General features: G+C 45.3%; 1 protein-coding gene across 2 annotated transcripts in view; it reads right to left on the bottom strand.

Annotated features, from left to right (window-relative positions):
- LRRK1 (leucine rich repeat kinase 1) overlaps positions 1 to 25546 on the bottom strand; it is a 73165-nt gene that overhangs the window by 17589 nt on the left and 30030 nt on the right. For both annotated transcript variants that reach the window (XM_015639352.1, XM_015639356.3), the window contains 15 exons: positions 25314 to 25451; positions 21620 to 21732; positions 20438 to 20514; positions 17067 to 17196; positions 16420 to 16532; positions 15361 to 15575; positions 13238 to 13402; positions 11178 to 11350; positions 9126 to 9246; positions 8726 to 8885; positions 7850 to 8126; positions 4738 to 4909; positions 3199 to 3362; positions 1911 to 2050; positions 322 to 571 (listed from right to left, as the gene is read on the bottom strand). In XM_015639352.1, coding sequence (XP_015494838.1) covers positions 322 to 571; positions 1911 to 2050; positions 3199 to 3362; positions 4738 to 4909; positions 7850 to 8126; positions 8726 to 8885; positions 9126 to 9246; positions 11178 to 11350; positions 13238 to 13402; positions 15361 to 15575; positions 16420 to 16532; positions 17067 to 17196; positions 20438 to 20514; positions 21620 to 21732; positions 25314 to 25451 — 2408 coding nt within the window. The remainder of the gene's footprint in view (positions 1 to 321; positions 572 to 1910; positions 2051 to 3198; positions 3363 to 4737; positions 4910 to 7849; positions 8127 to 8725; positions 8886 to 9125; positions 9247 to 11177; positions 11351 to 13237; positions 13403 to 15360; positions 15576 to 16419; positions 16533 to 17066; positions 17197 to 20437; positions 20515 to 21619; positions 21733 to 25313; positions 25452 to 25546) is intronic.

The raw sequence follows: 25546 nt of genomic DNA, 5'->3' as shown, positions 1-25546 counted from the left end.
AAAGGCTCCAAACACAGAAAGTACTGGCCAGAGTTCTGGGCAATGCAGGACAGCTGTGGCTTTAAAAAGGGACTTTCACATTGCACCACAGTGATCTCAAAGGACCCCTGGTGTGATGACTCGGTCAGCACACAGCTATTGTCTAAGCAAGCTGCTGAACACCAGGGGTGCAGCTCAGGATGAACTGCCAGAGCACGGATTGAGAGCAGATGGATTTGTTTCTGTGGTCAGCATGTCCCTCTAGCAGTGGCAACTTAGGAAAAGGGCCCAACCAAATCACACAGGTGCACTGAAACCCAATCAAAGGCTGTCATACTTTACCTGGCAGGAAAATCAGTCATGAAAAGCTCTGGGACCAGCTCTTGGAGAGACACAGGGATGTCAGGGTGGTTAGGACACGTGATGTAGTCCAGTTCGATGGCAGTCAGGACACAATCCTCCATGTTGAAGTACTGCACATCCTCCGCTCTCTCACCGCCCTCGCCCTGCTCTGGCCTGGCAGCTCCACAGATGTGGCAGGGCACATACTGCTCCATCAGCAACGTGCCATCGCTCTCCGTGGCTGTCAGGGCTTCAAAGAGAGCAAACAAACAGGAAACAACATCGTTCACACCACTGAGAAGGAACAACAGCTCCAACAGCATTCCGGTGTCTGCAGCACGACCTGGATCTGCTGGCTGGAAAGGGTTCTGTTCACACAGCAGCAGTTTGCTGCAGGGTATTGACTGGAATAGAAAACAGCTCTGCAAAGTGTACAGGGACAGTGCTGGGGAGACAGGACTGTGGCTATAACCCAACTTTCACCTGCTCTGGTCACAGGTAATGCACAGGCTTGTGAGGCAAATGTACTCAGGACCAGCAAATATTAGACGTAAATAAAGCATTGGAGAGACCCTTCTACTTGCTGAGTGTCTCTGTCTCCTCACAGACTGCAAACTGCCAGATGGCTTGAGGTGGGAATGGGGTTGGGAGCAGGCTGGCAACACAGGTCCTGTGGGCTCCCTCATGGGCTGCATGTTCAGCCCCTCCAGGGGAAATGTGGATTCTACCATGATTAAGCTTTTGGGAGGTTCACACTTTTCCCATAACTACAGGGAGATTTTGTGGTGACAGGCTCTGATAAATGCCCACAATTAGTCAGGGTGAACACAGCCTTTGAAGTCATGGCTCTTCTCAAGCTTCACTGATTAACTTTAGCATTATTTTAATCCAAAGGCAAATGTTCTTTCATCTTCAGAACATGTAGAATGTGAGTATGTGAGAGTGCACCACTGTTTCCTCCACAGAGCCTCCAATTAAAAGACTTTGGCTCTGCTTTCTAGACCAGGGTAGGACAACAAAGAGCACTTCAGATTTTTGTTTTGGTTTCAAACAAAGTGTATTGGGGTTGCAAACAGCCTGCTGGGTAACAGCAGGATCTGTGCTGAGCACAGGAAAAGCAGCTGCAGGAGTCGAGGAAGTTACCTTGGCATGGAGTCCTTGGTACCATATTCACTCATGCCTCTCACATCAGGATTTTTTAACTCACAGAAAGTTAGAAATGATGGGAAAATCCTCACCCCAGCTGATGCCCAAATGTATTTAAGGGACAGCACCAAGCAGTCTGGGCCAAATCCTGCCCCTGCTATGAGCATTGGGTGGAGTCTCTTGAACAGGTCCTGTTTGACCTGTAATGTTTCACCTGTGCTGCTCTGACAGACTGGAAGACACAATGTCTAGACCAGTGTTGGCAACTAATCTTGATCTGTCTGCAGGTTTATTAGCTTTTATCAAATGTTATTGGCTTGAGACTGTCAGAACCTGAGGGGTCTTCAATTAACACACAATATTGTGCTCCTGGACAGCTCTGTCAAAGAACCCTCTGTTGAAAAGACATAACACTGCACAGAAAATTACAGTTGTTCTCTTACCAGGGAACCACTGATCTATCAAAGAGTTGACATGATCCGTGATGAATGCCATGGCTGAAAAGTCTCTCACTTCTGACTGGGAAATTATTTTAATTCCACCACTTTTTTTCTTTTTCCAGTTCACGTCAGAAGACTCGACGCTGCGTGAGAAAGCCAAAAGACAGACCTGTGAAGCTTTTCTGAATATCAGTGTCAACAAACTTTCTTTCTGGCAGGAAACCCAAGTTACATAATAACACACAGTTCATGAGTCATTGAAACACAAAGCAATCTAGCTTGGAGGGGTGATATTCAACTGGGTCTGTTCTGAAAATGACTTTCAGAAGAGAATTTTTGCACAGAAATGCCAGTTCCTCACAAAGGGTAAGTGCTATAGAAGGTCAGGCCCAGGGAAAACTGTGGCCTAAGCAAGTTGAGTATGATGGAGAGTTTTGACAGAAATGCCCTATACAGAATGATGGAAGGTTGGGAGTTGAAAAATAAGTAATAAAATTCCAGTGGAATAATAATGGTATTTCCAGAAACCATTAGGAAAAGTTTATGAACATCATTTTTGCACAATTCCTATCGAAGTGTAACTCACAGAAATACATGTGGAGGTGACAGCATGACCACTACCATGGTCCAGAATTCAGTATTCCAGCCTGTGGTTTGCAGTGTCTGGGCTCAAGTCTCTACTGAGCTTGGAAACTTGGGAAGTTCACTGTTTCCTTCTGGCCTCCAACCATGCAATAGCACCAATGGTTCCTCCCTGTCTTGCCAGGGAGTGAAGGAGCAAAAGCCTTAAATGTCTGCGTTTGTAAAACATGGACAGGAGGTTTTCCCCAGGCTTGCAGCCAGCAGACATTCTGCCTTGGCCAGGTTGAGGCACTTGCCCACAGTCCCTGCTGCACAGAAGCACCTCCATTGACCTGGATTACTGCCACACAATGGTGAAGTTTTTAAGATTTAGTGGAAAACTCATTGAAAAATCTTTGCATGTGAAAATGCACGATTTTAAGCTGCCAGAGCCCCAGTCTGAATTTCACTTTCTGTTCTCAGGCCTCTTTCAATTTGTGGCTGCAATAACAGATAAGGTTGATACATTCAGACCTGCCAAATAATCAGTTATTCATCATTTTTGTCAGCAGTTGTTACCAGATGAGTTATGTCCATTAGAAGAGCCTCCTCTTCTCCTGATGAGTGAGCACATAGTCTGGGTCAGGCCCATTCATCTCCATTCAGCTGATGTGTTTCATACACTCTATTAGTCCCCTGTCACACATGCTGCATTATGAACACAAATTACCTAAGATAGCCTCCATCAAAGGTAACGAACAGACCTTCCTGCCAGTAAACAGTGTGAGTCCTTTTGACTCGGAATGTGCTGCAGCGGTTCCTTTGGGTGCCTGTGAAGCTGTAGATGGTCACCTTTTTGTTTCTTGTCTTGGTGTTCTTCTTGTTTTCAAACAGCTGAAACAAGCAGAAAAGCATGAAAATCGTTAAACTGCTGCAGTTTCTCATAAGAATGTTGTAATCAAGCAAGAAAGTGATTTCTTTTTTTGGCTTTCACAGGTGCTGTTGTACCTTTTCCCGTAAAAAGTGACTTGTGCTCATATAAAATTTTGCAATGGAATGGAAATACATGTGGTAAAATTTATTTTTCCACACTGGAAATCTTCTTCATGCCATTCAAAAAAGAACAATTTCATATTAGTGCACAAAACTAATTCTATAACTGTGACATTTGCCATATTTATTCTGCATTCACAGAAGTCCTATAAAACGAAAGTACTAAATGTTCTAGTGAATGATGAAGTCTGCCCTCAATGCAGAGAGTTAACTTTTCCACCTGTTTTAGTGGGAGGAAGATGGCTCTTCTCCAAGACACTTCAAACCAGCACTTAGAGCAAAATGTATTTCTGTTTAAAAGTTAATCTGCAGGACTCCACTGAACTCACTGTTCCAACATTTATTTGCCTGCAGACAGGTCTGACGCCTGGCATCCTTTCCACTCCCTTCATGAGGACTGGATGAAGCCCCTAGGAAAGGTGCTCTAGGATTATGTAGTGCCCAGGAGGATGTAAGCAAGGGGTTGCCAAGACAGCCCATTAAAAGAGGTAAAGTTATTACATGGTTTGAGGAGCCTGGAACACAGAGAACCTTCCAAAAACAGGTATCAAGTTTTCCATGTTCTGTACATCACTGACAGACCACAGTTTAATGGAGAGCTGCTAAGAAGATACCAGAGCAGTACTATAAATATTTTGCAGATATTTATTACAGTTTCAGATAGAAACTGCTGCAAACACATCTGCCACAGCATCAAAATTCACTCATCTCTCAGAACCCTGCAAACACTACTTTAGTGTCACTCACAGCACTTGCACTAACGGGGTGCCTCATGAAGGCAAGAGTCCTGTTTTCTTCCCATTTAAACCCATAGAGATTCAGATATCTGGCTTTGCTGGAGCTATTCCAGATCTTCTCTGGCAAAGCTGTGAGGGAGTCTGGCCTGGTGGAATGGTCATGGACAAGAGCCGCAGGCAGAACTCCAATTACTTGTAATTGGAAGATGCTGGAGGAACTGAGACCTTCCAGGGGATCACGTTATAAAGAGGCTGTGGAGAACTTGGGTTTTCTCCCTCAGTGCCAATTCATTGTTCTCAATGACACCTACTGTAAAAACAGAATCAGATTTTCAGTGCAGAGCCTCGTCTCTCCCTGTTTACTCAAATAATGTTACTGAGGTCTGTGACAGAAGCGAGCAGGATGTGAAGAGACATCCCACTTACACTGAAACATTTCAGCTGTCTGCTTTTGTTTGCAGACAGACACAGTAACCTACCTGGAGGTCCATCTCTGCCAGGCTAATTAACATCCGGGCTATGAACCTTTGCCAAAAGCCAACGGGGACAAAACTCATCTTGAAGACCCTCTGGACCGTGTTTGTGGTCTGGTGGCAGAGCCCGTGGATATCTAACGCCGGCTTGGTAGGGAGCAGATGAGGGAGGAGGTAGCTGAAACACATCAAGTTCAACAGCTCAGATTTTAGCTACAGCTTTTAACAGTGAGTACATTGTTACCAGATAATAGGGCAATTCAGTCTCCAAAGAGATTTTTAATGGCACAGCCTACTGCATATAAAAAAGCTTTTAGACTGAAGCGCTGCAGCAATACATGGAGAAATTAATTTACACTATGGAAGCAAGCAGAGGCAAAACAGACATTACATAATTCAGCCAGGGCTATTGGAAAGGGCTAAAATTGATGTAATGAGCATTTGTGTACTCACAAATTAAATGCATTAAAATATTAGAGTCATTAGAACAGCTGTGATGTTGGGACTCATTTTTTTTGGTACTACTCTGCCCTGGTAGTAAGCAGGGAATTACAGCTGTGGAACAGGAGATCAGTGCAAAAACAACCTCCAGCAGCTCAGGTTCTGTAAGCCCAGAAGGGGGGAAAGGAGTTCCAGGCTGCAGGGACTGGGCTGCTCTGCCTCAACCCAGCCCCAGAATGAGAGCACCTCATGGGTCAGTGTGACAGGGACTCCTGCTGCTCCATCCTGCAGCTGGTGGATCCCGGCCACATCCCTAACTAGCCCCTAAAACAAGAGCTCACTTTGCTAGGCTGTTGCCAGCAGAGACACTTGTCTAGCTCAGATTCCTCTAAAATCAGATTATTAGGTATTTTGCCCAAGTGTGAAGGAGACTTGATGTTATCCTTGTGCCTGACCAGTCAGCAGTAATGGAGTTATGCTGGTGTAGGGGACCACAACATTTTCAAATTATTTTCAGATCCCCAAGTAAGCCCAGAATATTCATTTGTCCTGATCTTTCATATTTGGGAGGTTAAATATCCTGGAACACTGCAACTGTTTTGAACACCATCAGCTTATGGCTTTCAATACTTGCCAGTAAATCTCTTGTCAGTGATACTCTTCTGTACCAAACACATCCCAGGATGCCTGTACAATCTAAAATGCTATTTGCTTATAAGCAGACACACTGCTGTTTTATCAGTGTTGAGCCTGAGAAAATGTGTTGGCATCTGGGGCTCATCATTGACGGGCACAATGACAGCAACAAGGCACGTGGCCAAGAGACCTGACCAAAATAACACTGGCAAGGACTAAACAGAACCAGAACTAATTCTGGGTCAGAATCCACTGCTTTAAAGCCTCACATGTTTTCTCTCTAGCAGCTGCAGCATTCTGTAAAATCTGAAATATCGGCTCAGAAAAAACAGCCATCATTAGACAACAGCTCTCTGCATATGTCCCACGTGATAACATATTACATGATCAAATTATCTGTTCCATGAAACATCTCTGGAATGTAAAACTGGCAAAAGTTTCAATTATAAATTGAATAAGAATGGTCACGCTTTTAACTGTATTTTAAGAAGCAGAACACAGCTAAGTTACATGCACCTTAGGCAGAAAAGTGGAGTGCAGCAAACTAAAACTTCTCGCTCTATAAAAGTAGTGGATGCATCATCAGGCAGCCAATAAATTTTCCCCAGCACATCCAAGAAAAGGTCTCAGAGTGTAAGAAGGGCCAGTGAGGCCCTTCTGGGCCACACTATCTAGTGGATTATAACACAGATGGTGATTCGACGCTCTTGAACAACAGCCAATGCAAATTTTGAAAATATGTGAAACATGCCCCCATCCACCCTTTCAGAACAGAAACTGGCAGCTGCTTTCTCTACTGACTGCACAGAAACCCTATCTGGCAATCTAGACAATAATTGCAGCAGCACAGCAACAAATAACTGCTCTGTGTCTGGCTAGTACATTAAATTAATCCAACCTGCTATAGCTACAGCCCGTCAGTGGGAAGAATATTCTGCTAATGTGGCTTGGATCGCTGAGAAAAACATTGGGCAGGCCATGAAGAAGCAGTTTCCTTGTTCCCGAGGCACAGACAATGTAATTGCCTTGGTGAAAAATGGCAGATAGTGACAAGGAGTCCAAAAGGCATTTTGGACTGAGCAGAAACATTGCTGCTTTATCTGTGTTAAGCCTGAGAAAATTTGTTGGCATCCGGGACTGGATAAGTGACAGGCATAATGACAGCACAGAGAATGCTGCACTTGTGCTGGCATTCAGAGCTCCCGAGAGGCTCAGGGCGATGCAGCCGCGCTGTCCTGCAAGGGCAAGGAAGTGAAATGCAAATGCCACATCAAAAGTGCAATACAGCTCTGGTCTCACCGCTAGCCCAACAACAGGCTGTCGCCAAGCAGATGGGAGAGAGAAAAATCGCAGGGAACTCTGCCCAGAGGAAAAGGGATTGGGGGGCAGAGGGGAGGAGGACTCATTAACATTTAAAGAGAATGAGGTTTCTTAGACCATTTCTAGGAAAACTATTGATCAACACCTATGGAGGTTAAAAATCAACTAAATCACGTAGCTGCTGCAGCTACACTTTTCTGACTTCACCAGGAATAAAATGCTGCTACTTTCAGGGTTGACACAATTATTGATTACCCAAAGTTTTCTGCTGCACTGAAGTGAGGATCTTTCACTGGAAACAGATAACTCCAGCCCATCTATATTTCAGGCCTGGCAGCCGTGGCCTCACATCCTCTCCCGGCTGCAGCTGCGCCGGCTGAGCCCTTACAGCTTCCACCTGCTCGTGGCCACATCCCCAGCGGTGTCACTGCCCCTCCGGGCTGGTGGCTGAGCCTGTCACCAGCCTCAATGCATCCAGTGGACAAAGACTGCTCTGGCAAAGCTTTCACACGGGCTGGTTTGGCCCAGGGGATGCTCAGTCCAGGAAATACAGCCCAAATGGATGGGTGCCTTCCATGACACTGCTGAATGCTCTCAGATATTTTCTCAGCACAAGAACCCTGTCAAGACAACCACTTACAGTGGCAAAGCCTGTTGATACCCACTGACTAAAGGGCCATTTTTCTCCAGCCTGACTAAACCTCTCTAATTATCAACATACCTGTTATTGGCCACAGGCAGAGCGATTTCAAACTTGGCCAAGAACTGGAAGTACTGCTCTTCAGTCTGCTCAGTGAAACCTGTCCCAACCAGCAGCATCCTGAGGTCCTCTGCTCTGATGACTCCATTCTTAGCTACAGATTTGGAGCTCTTGATGTTGAAAATCCTCTGTAGACACTCTGAGAGCCAGACAGGATCAAGGAAGTAGAGGTTCCTCAGGCCGTGGCTCGTGTCTGGGAAGTGCAGTAGTGTCCCTGTTTCTATGAGAAAATTAATGGCTGCAAAAAAAGTAAAGAATTGGGGATTAGCAACAGACAAGCATTAGGAAACCATGGTGCAGAAGAGTAATACTGTGAGAAAGTTTGTGCAGTTTTATGCATTCCAGATACAGCCAGCACACAGCCAAGCCAAGAGAGTAACATCTATCTGAGGAGTGCTGCTATCTGACACTCCACTTGTAAAATCCACATCTCACTTCTTCACAGCCAGTATTTCTGTCCCCATGACACCTCCCCTTCACCCTCCTCCTGCCATCCTTCACAGGGAAGGGCTCTCCCTGCCTCCTGCAGAGCAAGGCCTCCGTAAAGATCACAAGATTGGGGCCCTACAAAGAAGCCAGACTTGAAACTATGGCAACCCTCACTCTACACAGATTAGAAATGAGACACAGCTTGTTAAGAAAAAGAATGAAATCAGCAACCTCAGACCACCTCAGAAACTTCCTGGTATTGTCCTCAAAGTCCCACTACTAATTTTATATCTTCCCAATTTCCAAACTGACCTCTGCACTGGTGTAATTTGTATTTACTGTTTGTGGAATATTTCAATAGGACATACATATTAATTTCCAAGAAATTACCAGTCTGCTCTGACCTACCAGTTTGCAAGTCTTCATAGTCTTTGATGTCATTTCCAGGTGTTTGCTCAATCATCAGCTCTATTTGTCTGTCTGTTAAATATTGCACATCATCGTTTTGACTTCTTCTACGCTGTTCTGCAAGGACAGCTTCTTGAAGGCTGAGGTAACTCCTTGGTATCTGCAAGCCACGTGAGAAAACCAGCAGGATCAGTATAAGCCAGCAAGGGATGAATTGGCTGCCATCTTCCTTTCACAGGGATCTTTTAGTGCTGTCTTTTCCCAAAGCCAGATTGCCATTTTAAATATTCACATGGCTCCTGCATCAATTCCTTGCTCCAGCAATAACTCCTAAAGCTCATCTCCAAGCCCCCCAAACGCCCTGCTTTGGTAAGGATCACCAAGACAACCCAGTTCTCACCAATCTCCCTGCAAGTTTCTGGGAGCAAATTGAGCTGCCAACATCCTTCATGTTGCAAGTGACATGAAAAATCAGCTGCCGCAGTCCCTCGAGGCCTTCCAGAGTCTTACACGAGAGCTCACTGCAAAAGTCATGAAAGGGGGAAGGTTATCAAACCTTATCAGCACACCAGCTTCCTTTCCAGGCTCACTTTCTCTTATCACTGACTTTAAATTTCCTGTGTCAGCTGAATGTGAGGAAGGCTGTCAGTATTTTTAGAATACTTTGGAGAAAACACAGAGTCGCCTGGAAAAGATGTATCAGGCCACATCTGTTTTGTCCAACCTCTGCTCTGCCTGCTCCACTCACTGCACTGCTGTCCCTGTGCACTGTGATGTCTGGGGACATCCCTGGCAGCCTGACCAAAGTCATGCCCCTGTCCCTCCAGAGCTACACACATCCTGGAAAGGGCTGCAGGGAGGAGGAAAATTCTGTGCCCCAGCAGCCTCTGGAGATTAGTCCAGTCCTCCCTACCCAAGATCAAAGAGGCAGGATGATGACTACCAGACACCTTTTCCCACCCTCATTCCGGTCCTTGATCAGTTGGATCCTGCAATCTGGGAATTGATGCTTAGATCCTAAAAGCTGGCCTTCATTATCTCTTTAACAACTAAAAACCTGCTCTCTTCAACTCCTACTACTTTTAATCTTTCCGTGGGCTGGATAAGAACATTTCTATTCCACTTTTCCCAACAAAGGGTCTTTCTAACTGATCCTACACATGTTCCCATGGCAGACAGAAAATCCTTCTCTAATGAAATATGCTTTATCCTAATCCTCAGCCCTCTTTGGCACTGGGAAGTATGCAACTCACTGGGATGTTGGATGACCCTGACCACTGATGGAAGAGCTAGGGTCACCCACACAAGGATTTCAAACTCCTCACACTCCTCCAGCCCCAGAGCTTAATACCATGCATATTCCATGATATGTGGATGATGGGGTGTGGAGAGGCACAGGAGGAAGGAGGTATGAAATCAGGCTGGGAAGAAATGCAAGGGGAAAGGAAGGTGAAGAGAAATGTTCAGAATGAACATGTCAGGGTGAAAGAAAGTCCCCTTGAGAAAGAAGGTATCGTGATGCTCTGAAGTGATGGGAAAAGAGGCAAGTTTTCTCCTTCTCAGGGTGAAGGAGAAAACCTTGAGCCTCACAGTGGGTCCCTGGTGCTCCTTCTAATGGGGAAGAGCTGGCTGGCATGCCTGACACAGCCTGGGATGCCTGACAGTGCCTGCAGAGCAGTGTGTGGGAGGTCGGCTGATGCCTTTGCCAGGCAGCAGATGGGAAGTGCTGGGGACATCACAGTGCCCTTCCTCACTTGCCAGCTGCCACCTGCTCTTGCCCCAGGCAGAGTCATTTTCATGTTGTCTGGTGCCAGCCTGCTGCATCCATGTTCACCCCCTGGCTCACAGACACACTTCATTCCCAGTTGGAGGAGCCTCCTCTTCCCAAGGGCATTCTCTTGGAGCAGTGTCAGACTGCGTGGCCTGAGTGACATTCATCTCCCAAGCAGCCCCAGCCCTCTGTTGTGACACCTGGAGATGGATGGCACAGGTTTGGACTGCCAGGGGCTCAGGGGACTGACCCCTCCTTGCCCAGCTGACGTGTGAGCCACCATGTTCCCACGTCAGGTACCACCCACAGCCTCCCCTCAGCAAAGCCCCTGGCACCCACCCTGTGACAGTCACGCTCTCACAGCATTAATTAGGCAATCTGCACCTTCTCCCCTTGTGACTAATGTGTCACCATTAAAGAGTGAAGGGGGAGCAGTAAACAGGCTGGTCAAGGTCATGACTTTGGAGCTTCCAGCTCTCAGACTCATCATCAGCCCCCCTGAGCAACACTGACCTTCTCTCTCATTATAATACATTATCTCAGTCAAAAATAGATGAAATGCAATGCTGACGAGTCTCTAAATTGGTTCCGTTGCCAAGGAGATGAAGTAGCTCAAAATTGTTAAAAGTGTCATAAAATAAAGAGTGAGTGACTGAACTTCACAAAGGCACAAGTACTTACTGCAGGTGCTTGAAGGTGATATCTGGGAAGCCAGTTGCTCTGGATCCAGAGGGAGACCGACACAGAGCCAGGACATATGCCCTCAGGGTTGCTATCCTCTCCACACGGAATTTTGTTTCAATCAAATCAAGGTGTGTCCCTACCACCAACACCACTGAGTTCGGAGCCTTGGCCTGCAAGAGAAAACACTGACAGTGATCTCATCCAGATTACATCAGTGAGGAGAGGTGAAAAGTATAATATTTAAGAGGAGGGAGTCACACACATTAATAAAATATATTTATAAAATAAAGGCAACCTGTCGTGGCAGCTTGACAACAGCTACAAGTGATCTTGGTATTACAGAAGTTCTGCAGAGCATGGCTTAATCATGTGCTGCTACTGCAGAGCAGGAAACTCTCACTTTGGGTTTTGACATCAGGGTTTAACATAAAGGGAGTTGCTGTGAGTTAGTGAAATGAAGGGAACCATGTCTGCCCAGACAAAGTTAACTTAACCTGCAGCCAGAAGATGTGACATCCTGAAAAAGGCTAGTTATGGTGTGGAATGGATACCTGGGGAAGTCACACAAACTTTTTCACTGGAGGTACATGGAGAGATGAGATAAACTTCTAGAAAAGTCTCAATCTACTTAATCCTGAATCAGAGCAAGGAAATGGATTAGGTGATCTCGTGGTTTCTTCCAACCCTTCCATAACTGCTTTACAACCCTGGAATGTATCCAGACCTCAGGGAAAATGCTGCCAAACACAATGGGATTGCACAGGCTTAAGCAGGGATCATTTGCCCATCCAAATGACTTAGACCACAGAAGAATATTCAGCAGCAGAAAGATTTCCTTCTTTGCAGGCAATCCATTTCCCTCCTATGATGCCCACTGAAATCTCCCAATCTGAGTGACACCAAACAAGCCCAGGAGTGGTGACTGCACCAAGCCACACCAAAGGGTCCCCTGGCCCAGTGTGCTGCTGCCTGGAGCTCACAGAGAGCACAGGCACAGGGTAGGGTGGAGAGATGTTCCCCAGTGTGATCTCCCAGTTCTCAGCAGCCTGCAGCTCACTGACTTCCTCAGCACGAGGGAGTATCTCAGAATTAACAACACTTGATAGAGTTTTCATTCACCAGTTTGTCTTTCCACTTTCTTGTACTCCCAGCACACTGTGTTTCCAGACATCCAGTGTGTTTAAGATGCTTCCCACTGTTTGCTTCAAAACTACAATTTCACTTGTTTTCTCTATTGTAAAGGATCATGAACAAAGACTGTTGTGGTTTTCTCCTTTCCCCACCATATCTACATACAGCCCTCTTCATTTTTCCCTCTTTTTAACCATCATGATCATATTTCTCTGCGTTTTTCCTGATGTTTCTATGTGCTTATGTATTAAGGACTCATCATACATTTTTGAAATATAATTATTTTTCTTTCAGCTTTGTCACCTAGTTTGGGTTTTTGATTGCCGCTGACCATTCCAATTTCAATAATTACAAGATGTTTGTTTTTTGAGAGGCATCCCTTTTTGTGCATTTAATGTTAAAACAATTATCAAATCATAAAGAGCTACAAACACTTATGAAACATGGTGTTACAAAAATCAATCCACAGCAATGAATTCACTGCAGCTCTGAGTCTAAATGAGAGCTGTTTTGGAAATACTCTCTAGCTTACCTGAATCTAAAGTGTTAAAAATATTACCTCAAGACTAACGTGTGTCTAACCCACACAAGAAAGAAAATGCTTCAAACCCCCCTTGGAGCACAGTGTGGTCAAACACTAATTCCAAAATAAGTATGTTCAGCCTTACTTAGCAAGGGTTTATAAATCAGCTTTTGTTTCGTTCTCTGCTGTGTGTGAGGGAGAACAAAGCAAATGATAAATTTAAACCATTAAATATAGCGATACGCCTACAGCGTAATGGAAAATGAATTCCAAATGCTGTGCAAAATTCATAGCTTGGGGAGCTTTTAAAAGCAAAGCAAAAAGAATCTGCAATATCACATATCTGCCTGCTGAGCTGCTACTTGATAAATAGATATCCCAGAGCCCACCAGTGACTTCTTACCTCAATGTTCAGCAGCCAGAACTGTAAGTTTGCCACAGCTTCTTCCCCCAGTGCCAAGTTCCAGACCACTATGTACAATGCTTTGTCTGTGAAGAAACACTGATTGACTGTAGACATGCTCGCTGGGCCTCCGATATCCCAGACATTGAACTCCACTGAATCAACCTACTTAGACAAAGAGAAGTGTTCAAATCAAACCGTGGCAGTAAATCACTGGGAGATAATAGCTGAAGTATAAACCTACGCCTGCATAATGTATGACACAAGAAGGGGTTCAATGTCCTAATTGTGCCTCCAGGAAAGATAAATCAACAAGCAATTGTTAAGCATGGCTACCACTTCCCCACAGGAAATCAAGACTAATTACTTGCTGCTAAAACGATAGAGGTGCCCTTGATGCTGGTAAAACTCCAGTTAATGCTGTGGATTCTCCAGTACAAACAAGGGTCTCATTCTGAGCCCTGCATTTCACTGCATCTGTAATAGAAACTGTTCCATCCTTGCCTGTGCCACACTCGACAAGACCATTGAAGCTGCTTATCTGCCACTGCTGTGGGGAACAGGAAACCCCTGCTGAAATCACTTCCACTGAGCTCAGACTGAGCTGAGCCAAGCAGAAGGGAGATGCTCAGGAGATGGGAAGCTTCTCAGGCCTTCCATAAACACCTCCTACACGTTGCTCCCAGGCTTCTGACGTCTGTGCCACGCCAGAGATGGGCCAGAATCACAGTTGATGTGAATCAGACTCACTGATTTCTAGGCGACTGCTTAAATGGAGGCCTCTCCAGCTCTGGCTCTCTTCCCAGTATTCCTGCATCCATTCCTCTGTGCAGCCCCATGACAGCACCAGGAGGGAGCCTGGCTCTCTGCTTCAATGGCACTCAGGCTCCCAGTTGCAGCAGGAAGTACCTGCACACCTGGGAAGCTCTGTCCCTAAATCTCTTGGCCCTGGAGAGTCAAAAACCCTGGTTTTTGACAAAAAACCAAAACTTCCTCCAGCCACCATCCTCAGAGTATCACATAACACCCAGTGGGCCCTGTTTAGGGGGTTGGGGCCAGGGATTGACTAATCCCATGTGGAAGTTACCCTATGAGAGTTCAGCCAGGAGCTCAGTGTCTCAGCAGGGCTCTGATTCTGCGCAATCCGTGTGAAGTCTCCCAAAAACAGCTGGAAGAACTTCCATATTGTTGAAACCAAGCCCTAACCAGCACAAGGACTGCTTTGTTCATCCAAAAGACCTTCAGCTGTGAGTGTGTGTGTGGACAGACAGACTCAGAGATAGGGATAAAAGCCCGTTCAGTGTCTTGATCCCACTCCAGCTCTCTGGTGCTGTCTACACTTATATTTTATTCAATTGCTCTTCAACACAAAATGCACAAATCCCTTTTCCCACCAAAGTCTACCCTTCAAGGAGTCAGCCTGTGCTGCTCTTTCCTTTCTTTCTCTGGCCTGGCACTCTTTGCTGTGGAACAGCTGAACCCAGCAGGCTCCTTTCCCCTTTCCAAAACAGTCTGGTGGTCAGAGCTCTCATCTGGGAAAGGGGAGTGATGTGTTTGCACCCCTTCAGCTCTGACAAGACCTCAACACCAATTCTGCATCCTCTAATCCCTGGGCTACTCTGCAGGCAGTGGACAGGGCCACCTACAAATGCTTAGATTAAATCAGTGCTCTCCAAATGAGTTCAATATGACGCACTCCCTGAATGAGCCATCTGAGATCTGGGTGTTTAAGATATGCCTTAGACATCACTGGATCACACCTTCCACCTACATTCCCCACCTAGGATAGTTCTGATATCAAGGAAGTCCAGTTTTAGGTACCAGTGTCCCAAATGGAAGGACAATCTGCTGCAGAGAAGCTGATTTAAAGCACTCATAATTAGTGTCCACTCGTGGTGGGAGAGCCAGAGTTTCACACAGCTCTCTTTAGAATACAGTTAATCAGGAAAACAGAACTGTCCTCTGGTACCAACCAGAAATGAAACAGAATTGCAATGGCTCTAAAACCACGTCACTCATGAGGTAATGGAAACTGCTCTTCGTCAAAGGACAATTCCAGCCCCAATGGACCCTGCAGGGCTCCCACATCCCACCGGGCCTGCAGGTCTCCGACCGCTTTTCACCTTTGCCTTGTGCCCCACGGGCTTGGGCAGCTCCCACTTTGTTGTGCGGATGGTGGCATCGCTGTGCATCATCTGGGGCACCTTCCCTGTCTGCAGGATCTCCACCAGCGTGGACTTGCCCTGCCGGGGAGGGCCAATGACGATCATCTTCATCAGCTTGCACTTCTCTGCCCGCCGCAGCTGCGCTCGTAAATACGCCAGCACCGTCTTGGGGCCTGTGCGGGAGAGAAGGGGCTGGGGACCGTGGCCACAAACACTCCTGGGGACAGCACACACCCCACTGCTGCACACACTTCAGCTGCATTCATGCTTCCCCTGCAGGCTCGCTGTGGGCTGGGAACAAACAAAGAAACCTCCAGCAGACAAACCTGAGACAGAGACCCCAGGAAAAGGTCACTGCTCGGAGGCTCCACAATGGAGCACTGTAAGGAGAAACAAATGCTGGGGCTCCTACGCTTCAGAAGCTGAAAGGAAACATAAAATACTAATTTAGTATTGGAAAATACTCAGTTTTTCCCTCTACTTTTGTGTTTCCAGTTAAAGTTAGATTGAGGCTTCAACAGTATACTGCTGGAGCAGGATTAATTCCTAATAACTTTGTTCCCACTGGATTTTCTGATTAAAATGCCCCAAAAAAAAAATAAAAAAGAAGACAGCATTGTAATAGATCCAAAAACCTAGCAGCTCACAATAAATTCATTTCAATGGGACTGTGACTGCTGATCCTAAACACTTGAGTCTTTAGAGAGACCATCTAAATATCCTAAAATATCCACATTCAGGAAGCAAGCTACAGAATTTATGCATACTGCAAATGAAATACTGATTTATCAGTCATCATTTTGAATTGTGATCTGTCTTAAAATGATCATTACAGCCAGACCTTAGCACTGATTATCAAATTTGTAACTATGAGTAGGAGGTTTCCTTGTGCAATTCCAGTTAACCCCAATGAGGGCTCAGGCATTCACTGTCTGCTCCTGTTCTTAACCATTAAAAAGAAAAGATTTAATTGCATGTTGAGTCAATTTAATAAAGAATACACAGCATCAGCCTTACCCTCTTTTCTGATCTCTGCAGGAACGTTACTGATATTTAGTTCCTCGATATCCAGCTGCCAGAGATTAGCCAGCTGTCCAAGTTCTGGAGGAAGCTCTCGGATACCAGGGTTACTGTACAAAAACAAATAAATCTACCAACAACCAGGCTTTGTGTGTAAGTAGCTGCTCTCACGGACTCTCAGATTACGCTATTCTATCCTTGTAGAAATCTTCCATTAACATTTTAATAAGACTACTCAGCACTTTAATAGCAATTTCCATCCTAAAAGTGATGTATAACCTCAATTTATCCTCTGAGGCAGACAAATGTAATCATCTTTGCTGGATAGTTGAGGAAATAAAGGCAAAAATGATGAGTTATTGAATGTAACACTACAGAAACTGACAGCAAAAAAGCTAGAATGAACTAGAGGCACATTAGATTCCCAGGCCTGTGTTCAAAGCATTAGATCATCTTCCCTAATCAGAAGACCAGCCTGGTCCTTATCTAAAGCAAACCATGGGCACAGCTCTAACAAGGGGCTGACTATTTCCAGCTTTCTGACTTCAAAACCACTGGACATCTGGGGTGGGGCTCCACAGAAGACTGGTCACTAAAACAACATGGAAATAACACTGCAAAGCTTTGCCAGGACATGGACTTACTTTCCTAAATAAAGCTCTGTTAAACCTTTCAGGAGGCAAACGGACTGCGGGACAGAGTCCAGCTGATTGTCGTTCAGATAAAGAACCTCCAGAGAATCGCTCAGAAATGCTGGGAACTCCAAAAAAGGACCTGGAATGAGACAGAAAAAAACAAACAACAAAACAGACATCAAGGCTCTGAACCAAGAGCTTCACCTGAACTTTGTGGGCAGGACATGAGGTCATGTCCACTGGCAGGGGCCACCACCAAGCAAGAGCAGAAAAGCAAATGGCCTTCAGTGACAATCAGACATCAATGTTCACATCTCAGTGTCCTAAAGTCACAGTGTGTTGGAAGGTGACAGTGTCCAGGATTTATGGGGTGCTGAGGGAGGAACTCCAAGCCTGCCAAAACAGCTCAGGGGAGGAGTGGCACCTTATCTCCTGCTGTTGAATACATGGTAATATCTTGTCAACTGCCCCTATTGCAGCCTAAAAGCTGGCACTGAGAGAGCATCCCATGGGCACAACTGGCTCTTAACATGGCCCTGAAAGGGCACACCCAGGGCACAGCTGGCTCTCCATGGTTTTTTTTTCTGTATTACCTGAGAAAAGCCAGAAACCAATCAGAATTTATATTCAGGCCCCCACATTGCATCCCAGAGTAATTTATGGTGGATCAAAGTCAGTAACAACAGAACAACAGAAAACCCAGACTGCAGCTGACAGACTGACCTATGCTGTCTCTAAAACATGCTGGTGTTTGCTCCTCTGCTGTGTTTTAGATAGAAGGACTCAGGGAACTTTTCCATGCCCGAGGAGTATCTTGTGTATTTTGGGAGCAATCCAAGCAGTAAGAGCATCAACTGCATGGCTGAGTTGCTGCTCCTGGAGAGGTTCAAACAAAGGGAAGCTCTGCAAGTTCCAAAGAGCATCATTTGACTCCAGAAATGGCTCCAGGGATAGTGGCAGAAAAAGCTGCCATGGATCGTGTTGCTGTACTGAGGGTGTCACGTTTATCTATCAAAGAGCATCCTGAAATGAAGGAAAATCAGGCAGGTTTGGGGTCTGATTACGAAAGTACAACCAGCACCATCTGCTGCCTCCATGGTCAGCAACTCCCTGAGATTCCCTTCCTGAGGGATAAGATGCTTCCATTTCCACCAAGACCTTCTTCCTTTACAGAGAAGACGTGAGGAACTGTAATTAGACTTAGACAAAAAGAGGGGGAAAAGAAAATGGAAAAGGTTTTCTCAGGAGAAAATTCTTCAGTTCTAATATTAATAGCACTTCCAGCCTGATCTGTGATCAGAAAAGGAGAAAGATAGAGTCCCACTGTCTGCAGGGGTGTTTCATATACATGACAGGACTGTCTGGTGTGGGAAGTATCACAATCCGCCTTTGAGTTTTCAAATTAAAAAATCATCCTTGGGATTATTTTAGGAGAACAGCAGGCTTATTCATGGATGCAATTCACTTCCTTTCTGGCTCATCACTGGACTTAAACTTTGCATTGTTGCTCTTCAGTAGGTACCTAGGCACAGACAGATTTAGCCCCTCTTGGACACGTAGGAGCAAACTCCTAAAATAGCAGCAATACTCTGAATTCACCAAAGAGTCCCAGGTGGAAAGGAGTGTACTATATTGGAAGCAAGCTCGAGGTGTTTATGAATTGTAATTATTTATTCATGAGTTATTTATGATTTCTCTGGCTTCAGCTCAAATTTTCTTCTTAAGAACTGTAGAAAAATTAAAAAAAATCCCATCTTGAAAATGTATTTTTGGATGAATAAACGCTACCAACAGCACACATGCATGTGCAAGAAGTTATTCTGAGACTTATCAATCAAGTATAGCGAGCATCCATAAATTATTCTCTTTAAATAATCTAGACTTAAGTAAACAGCTTTGTTGGTAAATCATATGAAAACCTGTCCACCCCCACCTCACTAGGAGACTTCTGTGAGCAGTTGATGTACTCCAGCTTCTGTTTTCTCTTGATGTTTAAATTCTTGGCCACATCCTCTCTTCTCACCAAGCTATACTTGGCAGAGGAACAGAGAGAAAAGGATGAGCTGGCTTTGCTCTGTCTCTGTGGCTGCTCACCCATGGCACCAGCCAGGTGGGCTCCTCTGTGCCCTGCTGCTGCCTGAGGCAGCTGCAGGTTGCACCAGGGTGTGATGTGCCACTGCTGTTCAAATGTTACTGATGCAGAACCCATTGTCTCCTGCTTTCTGCAGGGGTTTATGCTGGGTTTGCAGCATGTAGAGATTTCCATTAGGATGGCAATTGCCTTTTAGAGCTGGTTTTAGCTGCCTTTGCCTGCTGCTCCTTCCCTTCTCTCCCCTTTGGGAAATGCTGCTGTCGCACTTCACAGCGAGGCTCTGAAGATATGTCAGACTCCACAGATTCACAAGGTTCAGACTCCTTTTCCAGTTGCTCCGTATTCCAACAATGCCACAGCATTTCTATTTCCATTTGCTGCTTGGGAAGCAGCACAAACAAACTTCTTCTCCCCCTCAGGGGGCACACACACCTTACTCAGCACAGCAGCCTTTGCTTCCACAGACAGGAAAACGAGGCAGGATCTGCCTTGCCCGGAGGTCCAGGTAGAGCCTCTGCCTCTCAGAGGAGCCAACTGGAGGTGAAGATCTCCAGCCTTAACCTACAGCTAGGGCTGTACATGGTACATTTAGCAATTTCACCTCAGGCACCATTTTCAGGGGAATTGAGGGAAGGATTGCTGCAGAAGGGCCTCTTCCTCCCACGAGCAGTTGAAGGCTGCTCGGATGTGCGTCAGGACGACGCCGGCTCTTATCCCACTCTGTGACTGGCAAGGAATGTTTAGAGCCAGGCATTCTGCAGGCAGCCAGAATGAGAAAACTCCCCAAGTGCTTTAAAATAAAACAACAAACAAAAGAAATGCAGATGAATCCCACAGAGAGCAGGAAGCAGTGCAATATCTTCAGATATCCCTTTGTTCTCTCTGGGATTTCACATGCATTTCATCAGCTCTGCCCCAAACTGAGGGTGCAAATCACAGGCAGGGGAAAATGTGTCATTTACAAAGTCAGGAACAGAAACAATCCTAAGAACCACAGGGGAAATTATGGGTTAATTTCACTTCAACATACCACTTAGTACTTTGGCTAAAAGGCATGATCTTCATGAAAGAGCAAAAGAAACACATTTGACACCATCTTTCTATATTGGTGGTACCAAGCATATGCATCACTTCTTTATTAACATTTTATCTGAACATATTTCCTCTTAATGAAATGCAGTTGCACTTTAAATTGCAGAGGAATTTACCCTGCTTTCCCTCCAGCCAAACTGCAGATTCCTGCTGCTTCCCAGCTCACCTGGCATTGCCAGCACTCACTGTGCCTTACCTGCCTCGGGGCCACCACGCACCCTGTTCTTCGTGGTGAAAAAGGGGATCCTCTTCGTTTTAAATCCCTCATCGCTCCTGTGGGCCAAACAAAACAGGGATTTGTGGGGAAAATATCTTGGAAAGGTACTGAGATACACGGGGAAGAGCCTGACCCCGCTCACAGCTCTCACAGGATCCCACCTGCTCTGGAGAGGTGGGATTGGAACCCACTGTGCAATCAGATTCCACCAACACTTGTCAGCCCAGTGGTTTTCTCCTGGCAAATCAACAGAGCTCCTCAAGGCAGCTCCCAGCTCCCAGGGCAGGAGCACTTGACCCCCAGCTTTATGGGTGTCAGGGTTAAGTGGTTGTCAAACAGCAAATTGAAGGAGTTTCACCAGAAGCGCTGGAGAACCGACCTGCTGCCACTGCCTGCCCTCCCCAAAGACTCTCAAACAAGATGACCCACCAGCATGACTCTGGAAATGCACTGGGGCATTCAAAAAGTGGTAATTTGTCTTTTGCAACTGACACAGAAATTCCTAAGGACTCCAAAAACTGTGTTGGACAGGCACCCAAATGAGAAGATATCAGCATGACACAATTCAGTGCAATTTTGGAGATGATAAAGGACCTTTGACTCTCTATGTTAAACATCCCTATTGGAATTTCTAAACAGAAGAACATCACTCTTATTGGACTGTCTTTTTAACATCAGTCTTAGAATCACAGAATCCTTTAGGTTGGAAATCTTCTCTATGAACTGCAGCTGGTTACACTTCCATTTAAAAAAACAAAGACTTTTCATTTTTTCCAAAACAATACTCCCACACCAACTAATAACTGCAGTCCAGCCAGATGGTTTATGGTTAAGATATTCTCTCCACAAACTTGTATTTGTAGTGATGAACCACACACTGGGCTGAAGAAATTCCTACATGCTCAGAAATTAAACTGCCATTATCAATAATCTATCCACTTAATAAATGATACAGTGCTCTAAATGCCCAAAGAATCAGCCAAGGATAATTCATCACTGCCACAGACACACAATATACTTGGGGACATGCTATGTGGGTATCAATGCCTTCTAAGCAGGTAATTAATTCTCCTGACACTCTTTGTGTTACACGAGGGATTGGGTTTGCTATTATTTCTTCAGCTTTTGTTTTCTTAGCCAAAACTTGAAAGAAACACTTACTTCCCAAGCTGGTTTTTTGAAAGATCCAGCGACTTAAGTTGTTTGCAACTCCACTTATCCTGAGAAGGCAACGTAACTAACTGATTTCCCAGCAGCTTCAGGGACACCAAAGCCTAGGAGAGGAATAGCCTGGAGTTAGAGAGCACCAAACACACAGAAAGAGCTTTTTAAGCATGGCTATTAAATAACAGAAACGCGAAGAAAGTACATCTTATTCATCAGAACATCCTGTCCGTGCTGCCCAGCATGCAAACATTTCCTCCCTGTCCCCAGCAAGTTCTGCACGGAGCAGCACCACTCACTCCAGGGAGATTATTGCTCCACTTGCTGACAGATGCACTTGGAAACAGCCCATGCAAGAGGACATCTCACTTTTTAGTGAGGAAACCTTTCCAAATGGAAAAGAACAGTCTGATTTACCAACACAGGATGCCACGTATGGATTACATACATATGTAATAAATGTGTGTGTCTGTACAAGCTGGCGTCAGAGTGGGCTTACACCTGAGGTACCTGCACAAGATCCAGGTGCAAAACACGAACCACTTCACACAGGGAAAAGTTCTGATTGCTTTTTAAAGCCATCTCTATTAAAATGGAAAGGATTTATAGTCACTTTCCAAGATTTATACAAGTTACACAGCTCCTTTTTTTTTCTCCTCTCAGCAGAGACATGAATTTTCAAAACAAATGAAGCTGATTGATACCATACAGTTAACACCACACAGACAGGACTCAGCTGGAAATACCAAGCTAAACATAAGATCTCCTTTGAATTTAACTGAAATACAAAAAAAAAATTGCAGTTCCCATTCAGATTTGTAAAGTTTATGCTCTTCCATCTGCCCTTAATAATGTTGAGGCTCAAACGATCATTTTCATTTGGCTGAAAATCCAATTTTCCACTGAAAAACTGTTGTCTGTAGAGTTTCCAACCAGGTTTATCCAGCAAGTCCCCCTACCATGAAAAACTGAGATAAAGCAGAATGTCAGCTGAATTATCTCCTGCCAGAAATACAGCAATATTAATGAATTATACTCCATGGAAATCATGTTTTACCAGCAGAGATGTCAGTGTCAAGTGTGTTAAATGTTTTATGTGCTCCACATTAATATAAAAGGTTTATGCCCCTTTTCATCGAGCAGGATTAACAGTGTCTCACAAAGCCAGTTTGTTGGCCTTCCTCCCCTTTTTTTAGATTGGAAAAATATGAGGTGTCCATGTGACATAAGCGATGGACAACCAGCAGTGGCTGGAATGGGAATTTTTGTGCAAAACGCTCCCTCTAGTGATGGAGAGGGGCAGGATTGGGCTTTGCTGGGATCTGAGGAAGGTGAAGGGAATACAAAACTGCAGACAGAGTGAGCCACTGAAGGAAAGGGAAAACTGAAAACTGAATCCTGACAGCCAATGCTTTCATAATGCTTTACAAATTGCCTTTTCCAATTCCCCTGGAAGGAGGGCTCAGCCTGCCCTTGGCTCCTGGTCTGGGGCTCTCTCCAAGTGTCAGCATGGGGCTGAGCAAGGACAATGCCTCAGACTTCTCCCCCTGGGCAGGGATGGGAGGAGAGGGAGGCTGCATATCCCAGAATTAGCACAAACTGTGTTCTGTGGGGTCTAACTGGGGTGTTCTTTCTCAGTCACTGTGTCTGTGTCCCCCCAGACACTGACCAAGGCCACTCCCCCGGGTGCTGAGAGCCTGAGGAGCTTCTCTCCAGTGGTTCAGTGCACAGGGGGAAAACTAGTGATTGTCAGCTGGCTGTGGTTCTTCATGACAAACTCTGGAGATCTCTAGTCCTTTTAAATTGCCTCTTCTCTCTAATTTCTCCATTTTTACTGCCTTTCAGTGTGAGAATGGGGGCCTTCAAAAGGGACACAATGGCAATGGCAGACAAACTCCTCCAAAACTGCTGCCACAGCATGCAGAAGGGTGTAGATGACACCCAAATGAATCTGCAGCATCCAGATTAAGGTGTCTTGGTCAGGTCATGATGTGGAAAAGTTGACCAGAGTCTTACCTGAATTATTCCACTCAGAGGGGGTCAGGTGTCTGCAGGAGAAGCAAACTAGCCTAGAGAACTAAGACACGGCTTGGTTGGTTCTTTAAGAAGGCATCAGCCAAGAAAGCTGAGGAGATTTCTGTTTCTCTTAACACCACATTTCTGGAGTACACATGGTATTAAGGACTGAGCTAGTCCCAGTCTTGAGATTCCTCTGCAAACCATGCAAAGGCCAGTGATAAACTACACTGCAGCTACCGTGACAAATGACTGTCCCATGACGTGCTTTCAACAGACCTCCTGTTTGCTTTTCCCAGGGAGAATACAGTTCACTGCTGTTCTACATAAAAATAATACATTTTCTGTAGGAACACTTCACTTCCCATTTCTCCCCCCTTCCACATCTCCTTCTGGAGAGGGCTGGAGCATGAGCACAGCCTTGTTCACCCACACAAACTCTACAACTAAGGAGCAGCCCAAGCCAGGGCACCTCCTGGCATGGGGTTTTACCTTCTATTTGCTCACCACACTCTGGCCCTCAGGGCACTGAAAATACTTGATATTTATTTCTTTTATGAATAAAATGCTGAAGAGATATGGATAAGAACTGACACTGTTTAGGGCAGCCAAGGCTCACTAACTTTGAGAACATCAGCAAAGATTGATTGCACTGAGGTCTCTCCTGTACAGGTGTCTTTGCACCCCTCAGCACCCTCTGAGAGCAGCACCCAAGAATTGTGCCCTGGAAGCACCATCTAGTGTTTAATATCTGCCATGGTGGCTCCCACCCCCTGGGATGGCTCTCAATGCATTCAGAAAAACCATGTTTTGGAGACAATAGTCCATAGGATTTGTTTCATTTCAGGGGAAATGCCAACTGGAAAGAAACAGCCACCAGAGAGCGAAGCCAAATGTGCAGGGACCGCTGGAAAGAGTTGAAGGAATTCAACCCTCTTGTTACAGCAGATCTTTGCAGCAGATCCTGAGAACAGGACTGGACATGGATATGAACCATCACTTCTGCACCCTTCCCACAGAGGCCAGCAGGGAAAAGCATGGCACTTCTGGGCCTGTGTTTCTCTCTCCACAACCCTGAGTTTCACAGTCTTGTAGGGAAGCTTGGAGGAAACCCCAAGTTCTGCTTGTTTATCAACAACACCACGTGAAATCAGAAATTCTGAAGAATTCTGAGATAAACCCATGGATCTTTGGTGTCCACAGAAAAGAATTATTTAATCTACAGCCTTTAAGGTTATAGAGGTCCCAAGCAGAATAGAATGTTTAGGGTATACAAACTTGCTATTTTCAGCACAGTAAGCCTAACTCCTAATTACACAACATATTTTTCAAGAAAAAGCACAACTATTTGTGAGTGTACTTGAGTACATCAATATTTCAATGTCTGGAGCTTGGAGCTACAATGTAGGGCTTGTCTTCCAAACTGCGCTCCCAAATTCTGTAAACCACAAACATCCAGAGAGTTCTCACAAGACCTGTGTCAGAAACTAGATATATCTCACTGGATGAGGGCCTGAATGTGGTGATTTAGGGGGTGACAAGCTGCTCAGGGGCTCTGTGCAATTGCACCAGTTCAAACCAGCATGTGGGCTCCCACCTTAACCAGGCAGCCAGTTTGAGGTCTGAGTCAGTATCAGGAAAAATAATGTGAGAACTATGAAGAAATGACACTTACTTCAAGCTGGAAGAGTCCTGTTGGAACTTCTTTCAGTGAATTCTCAGAAAAATCCACCTCTCTCAGGTGATTTTTCCAGAATACAGTCAATGCATCAGGTAGGAATTCCAGTGAATTTCTAGATGCTTTACAACATTTCTGGAAAACATAGAAAGCCCCACACTTACAGAGTAGTAATCATGTCTTTAAATAATGTGGTAGATCAGCTGTCACATGTCAAAAGCTTTAATAAA

Source organism: Parus major, chromosome 10, assembly GCF_001522545.3.
Source record: "Parus major isolate Abel chromosome 10, Parus_major1.1, whole genome shotgun sequence".
NCBI lineage: Eukaryota > Metazoa > Chordata > Aves > Passeriformes > Paridae > Parus > Parus major.
This window is presented reverse-complemented; position numbering and strand designations above follow the sequence as displayed.